Source organism: Scardinius erythrophthalmus (assembly GCF_964197995.2).
Source record: "Scardinius erythrophthalmus genome assembly, chromosome: 3".
Classification (NCBI taxonomy): Eukaryota; Metazoa; Chordata; class Actinopteri; order Cypriniformes; family Leuciscidae; genus Scardinius; species Scardinius erythrophthalmus.
In genome coordinates, this window is record NC_138223.1 from 33,309,923 (window position 1) to 33,320,860 (window position 10,938).

Below are 10,938 nucleotides of genomic sequence, written 5' to 3' on the forward strand. Positions count from 1 at the left end.
GTTCGTTCGTTCATTCGTATCCTTGCAGATGGATTCTTGACAGTTTAAGGGCCCTATTTTAACGATCTAAGCGCATGGTCTAAAGTGCACACCGCAAGTGAAAAATTGGTCGCCTGATCGTATGATCTTAAAGGGGTTGTCTCTATTCTCTTAATGAGTAATGGGTGTGTTTTGGGCGTAATGTATAATAAACCAATCAGAGTCTCCCAATCTCCCATTCCCTTTAAAAGCCAGTTGCTCTCGCGCCACGGTGGATTCGCTGTTTACATGACGGAATTTGCAAGCGGAAAGACTGAACACGCGTGTCTCCAGAGAGGAAACGGATCTGCTCGTGTGCGAGCAGACCATATATGGGACAAGCCGGATTCATCTTTATGTAGACAATAATAATCTTTTACATTGTAATCTTTTTAATTTTAATATTTGGCATGTTTGTGTGCTGCTGCACATCCCTGTGTGTGTAATACAGTGTTCACGCGTTGTGTACCCACCTATTGGCTCATATTACTTATGCGCCCTTTAAATAATTACCCTTAAAAAGGGCAATAAATGTATCATGACAATCATGACAATACAGTGGAAAAAAAAAAATGTGGTGGATAAACTCATTACATGAAGACTTCAGTGGTTGCCTGTCACAGATCTTTAGGTTTTTATTTTAAATCCAATTGGTTTCTTTGCAGGATGTTTGTGTTTCCTGAAGCAAAAATTACACAGCAAATTCTTTCTTCCTGCAGAATTTAATTTCAACTCAGCTAATCAAGTATGCATGCAAAATTGAAAATTCCATCAGGTGTTTTAAACTCAAGGTGGCAGGTCTCTGGGCGCATCAATGTTTTATATTCCTTTCATTGCATATACACTGACTTTTAAATAAACTTGTGTACACAGGGGCTTCAGTTAACGTATACTATTCTAGAGCACAAGGTGTCATGTTATGGTGTGATAAGCCAACACGCACCAATAAGATACAATATAAACAGTCTTTAATAAATGTACGCAGGAGATCGTTGGAGAATAACAGGAGTACATAAACCACACAAAGCAAAGACAAAAACCAACGAGTAACTGAAACACAGGGCAATATGCACAGGGGATAAACAAAGGAAACTAATAGACAGCTGAAACCAATTAGTAACTAAGGCAACTAAAAAGGGTTAATCAACTAAACTGAAAGAAAACGCAAGAAACAGAAATACAAGAAGGAAATTACAATAAGGGTACGTTTACGCAACAACAATGTAATAAAAACAGAGACGCTTTTCCTTTGCGTTTTCTGCACAAAACGACAACGTTGTCAAAGCGATTCCCGTTCACACGGATCCGCAAAAAATGACTAAAAACACTATTATACATGTCAGGCCAGTAGTTGATGTCACTTTGTAAAGGTCTTGGAACCTTTTGCAAAGGTTTGTTCATTCTTTTCAAAATACTTCTCTGTATTCTGCTTTAGGAGATTGAGATAATAATACATTTGTGCACCTGTGGTCCACAAAATAGTTTTAAGCAGTCATCAAGTCTGTCATTACATCTGCTTAGCATTTGAGTGCCGGAGTGTGAAAGAATGAGTAACCGTTTCAAGGCGGGGTTTTTTTTCTGTAATCTCTCATGCTCTGAGGTATTCATGGTAATATTTGGACTGAAAATGGCTTTTTTTAATGACTCACACTCACGCACACCTGTGAAGCTCCTGCTCAGAGACATAGCACACAAGATTATTTTTTTTAGGCTTGATAGGCTCTTTGGCAATACGAAACACGCCATACCAAATTTTCCATTTTGTTAAACCAAGCTGAATGTGATTAGAAATAGAGGGTTAAAAATAAGTTACATTATCAGCTGAACTAAAAACAAATGAATTACAGGAACTGGAGGGGTGAAACTTATTAAGTAATCACTATTATTAATGCTCCGATTTTTGCCTTAAAAATAACAATTTGCCACCTAACTTGTCCAACACAGTTTGTTATGCTACAGACATGAATGATACGTCAGATTATGCTGATTATTATTTTCAGACTTACTATTTTCTTGTGGCAGATGGCATAATGGGCAAAAATACACTACTGTTTAAAAGTTTGGGTTCAGAAAGTTTTTTCATCAAATATGTATTAAATTGATCAAAGTGACAGTATAAAGACATTTATAATATTTAAAAAGATTTACATATTAAATAAATGTTGTTCTTCTGATCTTTCTATTCTATATGAACTTTCTATTTCTGTATCTTTTCAGCATTAATAATAATAAGAAAAGTTTACTGAGCAGCAAATCAGCATATTAGAATGATTTCTGAAGGATCATGTGACACTGAAGACTGGATTAATGATGCTCAAAATTCAGCTTTACTGTCACAGGAATAAATTACATTTTGAAATGTATTAAAATAGAAAAGTTATTTGAAATTGTAATACCATTTCACAATAATACTGTTTTTACTGTATTATTGAACAAATAATCAATTATTAGAGACTTACAGTTTTACCAAAACCAAACAGTAGTGCATATTTGCATTGAAAATGGATCTGAACCATGTATAAGAACCAACCATAATATCATAGACAAGCAAGTAATCACCCAGAAACTACATAACACTCTAAGAACTCTAAGTACACCTCAGGCAAGCAACACAAAATATTTGTGGTTTGTTGAAATTCAGAGCATCATTTGTAAGTGACTGTATATATGAGTTCTAACAGTCGGTAATGACTGCTCATTTTAGATAGCCATGGTCTTTGAAAATCTCATACCATGGGTCACGCCATATTTAGGATTTTGCCTTCCTTCTGAATCCCCATGAATCAGTGAAGTTTAGTGACAATACAATTGATCACACTAGTCTCTATAGCAACAATCAGACCAACCTCACTTGCAATGTTCTGCAGCTGACTTTTTGTCATCACTGATTTGATTTGCAAATGTTAATGCTAATGCTAATACATTTAGGTTTATGCATTTGGCAGACACTTTTTTCCAAAGCAATCTATATTGCATTCAGTCTATACATTTAAATTCCGGCAATCCCTGGGAATCAAACCCATGACATTGCCATTGCTAGTGACATGCTCTACCCTATTTGACCAGTGTTGGGGAAAGCTACTTTGAAATGTAATGCATTACAATAGTGTGTTACTCCCTTAAAAAGTAACTAATTGTGTTAGTTACTTTTTAAGAAAAGTAATGCATTACGTTACTTTTGCGTTACTTTTTTTCAACTGGGCTGGGCAAAACAGTCAAACAAAAAAGTCATATTTTGGGGCAAATGTAAAGACCCTTTCCAACAAAAGTGATATAAAAAGCCTCAGGCTGAAGGAAATGCTAATTCACCCAAGAGGCTCAAGCAAACCTTTCAGCTACTGTTATTCTGGGTAACGGAAGAATAGGATGCAGGAGAAAAATGTTTAACACATTACCAATAAAAACAAAATAATCTATAGTCATTTTTGCTTATGGTTTCACTGAATCATCTAAGGTCAGAAGCAAGTAAATTGGTCAGTAAAATGAGATTAAATGCATAAAAATGTATGTTTTATTTAACATATTTAGTTATTGGAGGTTTGCATTCAGATTCTGCATTTTACTGATTTTATTCATTTTGAGGAATATGGAATCTTGAGATGAGTAAATGCACACTCACATTTAGTCTAGAACGACACTAACCATCATGTGCACACACACACACATGATAGGCTTATTATATCACTTTTTCCATTCCACAACACCTCTGCACTTCGATCTCTCTCAACATGGAGACAAGACAGCTGTCAGTCAATAATGGGAAAACAAAGTAACTTGCGTTACTTACTTGAAAAAGTAACTCAGATATTTTGTTGTAAATTTTAAAAGTAATGCGTTACTTTACTAGTTACTTGAAAAAGTAATCTGATTACATAGAATGAGAATAGAATAGAATGAGGCATTTATATAGCGCTTTCATATGTACTATTGTACACCCAAAGCGCTTTACAATCATATCAGGGGTCTCTCCTCAACCACCACCAGTGTGCAGCATCCACTTGGATGATGCGACGGCAGCCACAGAACAACGGCGCCAGTGCGCTCAGGTTAACATAACTCAGGTTACTTGTAATGAGTTACACCCAACACTGTATACTGTATGACAGTATGCATTTTTTGTACAGGTTGAAGTGCTCATTTCTAACTGTAAACAGAACATATATAAGGATGCATGTTTACTTTAACACGTTTACTTTATTAGTTACATTTGTGAAAATCATAAGGTGGCAAATAGGATCACTACATCACTGAAGAAAGAACATATAATTGGAAACAGGCAAACGACAGTACTAGAAGTAGAAAGCAATCTGTTATTCAGGGAGGTCAGAGAGCTATTCAAGCTGAAAGGCAATAAATACTCAAGCATCCTTTACTTAACCTGGCATGAAGATGCGTATCTCTAAACTTACAGCAAATTGAACCTTGCAGAATGAGTCCAGCAGCAAAAGGCTATGCTAAGGTCAGCTAAGAGATCATGTATTGTAGAAATGGAAGGTTTGCAATATAACCTAAATAGTATACTGTAAATAACTTTTAGGAGGAGACAGCCTCAATAACTGAATCATTGATAATAAAAAAAAATGTGTATGCTTTCCAGTGGCAGGAAGATGATATTTATGCTAAATGTAAATAAAGGTAGATTGGCATCAAGTGCAAATAAATACATTAGCATCTTGTTTGCACAAAGTGCAAATGGCTATAGATGAACTGCTCAGGCAATGCCATCAGTACCCAAGCTACATTATTCAGTCTCAGATGAAGAGATTCAATACACCATGAAAGTAGTTTTATTGAATAATGAGAAAGGATGATTGAAGTCACCCCATAGTGAATAAGTTTATATAGCCGTTAATCATTGTAGATCCTCTGACATATGGCAGTTCTAATTGGCAGCCAAGAAGGCAGAAAAGCTTTGGGCTTCATGTACTCATTCCCAGCACTGCCACTGGTAAAAGCAGAATCAAATCATCACATCGGTCAAAGGCTTTCCTCTCTGATCCTCCTAGAGCATGGACTGCACTAACAGTAGCACAGCGCCAAAGGCACAGCAATTATTTATTAACTTTACTTTCCTTTGCTTACCTTTCCATTCCTTTCCTTTCTTTGATTTTGACAACAATCAGAGCCCAGTAATCCAATATATTTTATAGAAAGTGTGTAGCTTGAAGTTGTGCTTTGCGTAAATGGCCTATCTAAAGCCATCTCAGCCACACGACATTAAGCAATGCATTTGATGCTGAATGTGTTTGTGGTGAAACATAATGCGCTATTCTTCTGGCATGCTGAGTTTGAATCAATTAAAAGTATTTTCATAAAAGCTTGTAAAGGAGCCAAGGTAATTTAATCTGTTCGGTGTGATGGCGAAACAAATTACCAAACATTGCTTTGGGAATCATTTTATCCCCTCCAATTTCAAAAAATGAAACATTCACAGACTCGCAGCCCTTCAATTACAGAATATGCAACTTGACAGTTCTATCACTGGAACTTCCTTCCAATGTGGTGAATAATGAGCAAATGTATGACATTTTGAATTTGTAAGTATGTCAAACTCAATTTATTTTTCACGCAGCTTTGGCCCAAGCGGCACCCATCATCCAGATGGATCAAAAAATTTATGAGGAGTCTTCTTCAATTGCAGTACTTATGCTCTGACTGACAGTGAAGTTTCTCGCCCTTTATCTCTCTCGGACTCAATCCAAAGTGAACATTGGTGTTAAATATCTCATGGAGCTGCGATGTGGGTGAAGATAGATTTCCCTTTTCATTTCTTTTACAAAAATCTTTGAATGGTTTGAATAGAAACTCAATTTATACTCCTCAGTTCTGAACCAGCGCTATGACAATACGTTTTTGCAATCAGCTTTAGATTCTCAGACACATTTTAGAGTGGAATGGAATTGTTTATAAACTGAGAATATCATAATTGCACTGAGAATGCAAACATAATATTTGAAGACTTTTGAAAATAAATATAGGGATGTGGTATTTTATGGGATTAGAAACAAGTTTATGAGTATAAACAATCATCCAATGCTACTAAAAACAGTCATCTTCCTTAAGGGCTTTCTAGTTTTAAAAAAATACTTACAAGCCAGACCCCTCTGTCTCTGTGATCAGCTGTTCTTGTTCTATTTTATTAGAATTTTACAAGCAGAGTCACTGTGAATTGAAAGCTGTGACACTATCCAGTTGACGAAAAGAATACATTATGCATCCATTTGAAAAAATATATATGTTTTCTCTGATATTTCTAAACTCATCTGTATACAATATCCAAAATGTTGTATACAAAATGTTGTAGTCCAATGTTTAGGATCAAAGATTGTATAACATTTTTATAAAGTTAATTAATTTATAATTTTATTATATAAAAAAATAAAATAAAGTAAAAGAAATACTAAAATTGAATAAACATATTTATAATTTTTTTTATCAAATTTAAGTCTTTTAACAGTAACTAAATATTACATTTTAAAATATTAAAGATTATACTAATAATCTTGATATACAGATCATTTATAATTACGGTAACACTTTACAATAAGGTTCATTAGTTAACTACATTAGTTAGCATGAACTTGAACTGCACTTATTTATTAATTTTTGCAAATGTTAATTTCAATATTTACTTTATTAAAATCTTGTCAACATTAGTTAATGCAATGTGAACAAACAAACAATGAACAGCTTTAACTAACATTAACGAAGATTAACAAATACAGTAACAAATGTATTGCTCATGGTTAGTTCACTATGTTAACTATGTTAACTAATGGACCTTATTGTAAAGTTACCATAACTACTGTATATGACAATGATTGAATCAAATGATGTACTATGAGAATATCTTATTCCTTCTGGAAATGAAATGTTGGGTTTAAATATTTCCCTCTACCACTAACTGTTGCATAGTTTATTTTTCTTCAATTAGTAACAGTGTCATACCACAATGTTGACCTAACAATACTGTGGGGCACTGCATAGGCATCAGAGTCACGTTGAAGCAGAAATATGAACATCATTTCAACTGTTGCAAACAGTCACGGACAATTAGATTCAATTAATTCAGATTCTGATTTTATTCGATTTTTTTTTCTGTTCTGAGCTGAATGGAATATTGTACCTGCAAAATGGCAAAACCTCACACAATGTTTAATCACAGCCATTTCAAATTATGATAAGCCCACTTTAGAGACATGAAGAGTGAATTATAAAGCTTATGCTCTGTTCACAGTAAAAAGAGAATTACAATCCATTTATTTGTTCACTTTTGTTTGATCATCAGCTGTGCTTGTAGTGACCCGTCAGTCATTTTGAAGATATCACAAGTATATGGAATAGAAAAGGAGAGAAGCCCAACATCCATAAAGACAGATGTTTCATAATATACAAAAACAACCAAAAAAAGAGAGGCAGTTTTGTTCTTATAAATTTACAACAGCCTCATATATCATACTTTGCATTATATCACTGTGATATTTTGAACAAATGGGAGACACTGTACAAGCATAGCCACAAAGCTTAAATAGTTTATAATCTGACAAATAAATCCTGTCGATAAATAAATGTTATCATCATTGAAAAGTCTAGCTCTTCTGTATACTTTTTTATGGCATGTTAAAGAGCAGCAATGCAATGATTCGTTTCACTGTGGACAGTTAAGAACAGTTTGTAATAGAGCTCTGTTCAGTCAGGACTTTGCACCCCCAGGACGAACCTCGCAATACTCAACCACATCAGGGCTACTCTCTCCTTCCATCTGTCATCCGATGACAACCCTCTCGTCCTCCCTAACCAACTGTGTCCGTTTTGTCTCTCTCAGCTGGAAAGAAAATGCACACTTTCTGGAAATTTACTTCTCTTTGTCTTCCTTTTTGTCACCATATAAAAGGAGACAGCCTTTCATGTTACATAGCTCTCTAGTCACAATGACACAAGCCATATGTGCATACTCATCATAAAAAATATCTCTTGATAACTTCAAAGTGCCTGCAGCCATAATAAAGATAAGCCTGTTTCCTCTAATGCAGTACAGTGCTGCCCAATTCAGGAGGGTTTTTTTCCCAAGCATCTTTAGCTTTTTAGTCCCACCTATGAGACCAGCCTCTGTTGTCCTCACAGATGCAAGGAGAACATTACATAACAAAGTAGCAAAAAATATCAATGTCATTGTTGTGTACAGATTGTCAATGCAAAGAGAGTGGTATTTTTTGAAAACGTCTTTCTTGTCAGCCACCTGTAAATGGCACTGGATGCTGCAAACTAGCTGCCGATGTCCTCTAAAAAGATCTTTTCCAGGGTTTGCACAGGATCTTCTGAAAAGCTCGCCGGAAGTCCTGGTTGAAAATTGTGTAGATGACGGGGTTGAGGGAGCTGTTGCAGTAACCGATCCAGAAGAAAAACTTGAAAAGGGTGTCAGGGATGGCGCAGGGCTCCCTGCAGATCCCATACAGGCTGTAGCTGAAGAAGAACGGAAACCAGCAGACCACGAACACCCCCATGACCACGGCCAGCACGAAGGTGAACCGCTTCTCTCGTGCCTGGGAAATTTTTTTTCTCGAAATGGTGTTCCTCCTTTTTCTGCGGGAGGAGAACAGGTCTAGGGACTTGCTGCTGGCTCGGGACTTTCGGCTGGAGTGCTTGGAGCTGGAGCTGTTCTTGCGGCTGGATCGGCGGTCTTTTCGTGAGGGCCCCGTCTCGTTTTGCACCCGTTTGGCCTTCTCATCAGATGAGCTGCTGTCATCCAGATCGGCATCTGGGTCATCCTCGCCTGTTTTGCGTTCCCCTGTTGGTGGCGAGGGACAGTGCCCGTTTTCTCGCCTAGAATCCTCGCGGCTCAAGCCGTTCTCCAGCCGCGGCGTTCCTGACGCGCCGTCCGGATCGCGGCGCTTTTCCGACATATTTCGGGTTCTCGTCTTAGCCACCTGGTAGATTCGGATGTAAACAAGGATCATGATGACACACGGGGCAAAGAATGACCCGATGCTGGAGTACAAGATGTACCACGTGTGGTCGTTCAGCTGGCATTGCGGTTCGTTCTTGTCAACATCTTTATTCCGGTCCATGGAGATGAGCGGTGGGAAGGAGATTACAGCCGAGATCAACCATACCACCACAATCATGCCCTTTACCCTGCGAGGCGTCCGCTTTAAGTTGTACTCGACCGCCTGTGTTACAGACCAGTATCTGTCCAGACTTATGGCACACAGGTGAACAATAGAAGATGTGCAGAAAAGAACATCTAGTGCTAGATAGATATCACACCAAACTTTCCCAAAAAACCAGTAGCCCATTAATTCATTGGCCAGAGAGAATGGGATAATCAGTGTGGCCACCAGAATGTCCGCACTGGCTAGAGACACAAGGAAAAGGTTTTGTGGAGGCTTGAGCGCTCTGCTCGTTAAAACAGCGATAACGACCAGCACATTCCCCACAATTGTAAACAAGATGAGGAAGCTCACCAGCCCTGCGAGCCCTATAATGGTGGCCGGAGAATAGCGACTTGTAGAATTCCCAGAGGATGTAGAATTCCCAGAGGATGTAAAACCAATGTCAATGTAAGTGTCCACTTCGCTCATAAAGCTAAAGTTATGCATATTGAATCAGAAAAGGCTCTGCTGTCCAATCAGTCGTTCGCGAATATTCTGTTTGTAAGTTAGTTGCAGGTTCCTCTCCGTTTTTTCTTACCTTGTATTCTTATTTTAATCCCGTTCGCGTCTTTTTCTTTTCCACACAATTCCTCCTACGGCTCATTTGGTTGCGGCTTTTGAAAAAGAGACCCATCCCGGGGTGAGTTTGAAGTAACCATCACCGTCTCTTACATCCGTGCGACCTGTTCGTCCTCTCACGGGCGTCTCTCTCAGCATCCTCGCGCTCTCTCCACCCGAGCGAAACACCGCGCGCTCTGCTCTGCGCGCCCGGGACTCAACTACACACGTGCTGACAACATTAAACTGATGGAGCGCCGCCCCGCCCTCGGAGAGAGTCAGACGGAGAGGAGAGCCGACTCCTGAACTACCCGAACACCGTTTAGCGTCATTTTGTATGTTACACTGGACATTTTATATCAGACCATAGCGCGTTTTTATGCATTTCTGCTTCAGCGGTTTATCTTTACGTGTCTCTGAACAGACCTCAATAGCTATAACAGGGGCAAACAAACAAAGGACAGTATTTGTTAGGTAGACAGTATTTGTAAGAAAAAATAAATTTATTATATTTTAGAGTACTAGGCGTTGACAGGATAACGTGTTCAGGGGTGGGAAAGGGCTGTGAACTGTGAAGAAACTATCGCTTTCGACATCTGTGCTCGCTGGGTGTCACTGTTGTAACAATGGGATTGTGCTTTTAAAAAATGGGAAACCCCGTTCAAGTCAACCATATACTTTCCTCATTCTCTTTCTTCGCTTTGGTCTTATTTTCACAAGTGTTGAATTTTAGCCAACTAATATCAAAACGGATAATCAAAAATGCATTGTTTCCCCCCAAACACTTCAGCATAGTTTTAGTACAAGTATAAGTTAGCTACAATACACAAAATCACAAAGTCTAATTTTGCACCAATTACACCATGATTCATCTAAGGCTACCTTTTATTTAAAGTAGCTTGTTTGTCTTTCAGAATTAAATTTACTTTTTTTTTTTTTTTTTTTTTAACATTAAACCTATTTGGAACTATTTTATTTTGTACATGTTCCAAACAAGATAGTGAAACAATTCGTTTTTATTATAGTATTACCAGTTTATCTAATCTGGCAAGTAGGATATTGTTTACTGGTCTGTATACATTCTCTCTCCCTGTGTGTGTGTGTGTGTGTGTGTGTGTGTTTGTTTCAGATATTCCCTATGTTGTGGGGGCAACCAGATTTTTTTTTTAATCTTGTGGGGACATTTTTTGGTCCCCATGAGGAAAATAGC

General features: G+C 37.6%; 1 protein-coding gene across 1 annotated transcript; it reads right to left on the reverse strand.

The window, feature by feature from the left end:
- Positions 1 to 7,084: 7,084 nt before the first annotated feature.
- On the reverse strand, positions 7,085 to 9,617 carry adra2c (adrenoceptor alpha 2C; the record flags this gene model as incomplete). The annotated part of the gene is made up of 1 exon (XM_081361366.1): positions 7,085 to 9,617. The coding sequence occupies one exon, from the start codon at positions 9,615 to 9,617 to the stop codon at positions 8,301 to 8,303; it is 1,317 nt and encodes a 438-aa protein (XP_081217492.1). The 3' UTR covers positions 7,085 to 8,300.
- Between the last annotated feature and the right edge of the window lie 1,321 nt (positions 9,618 to 10,938).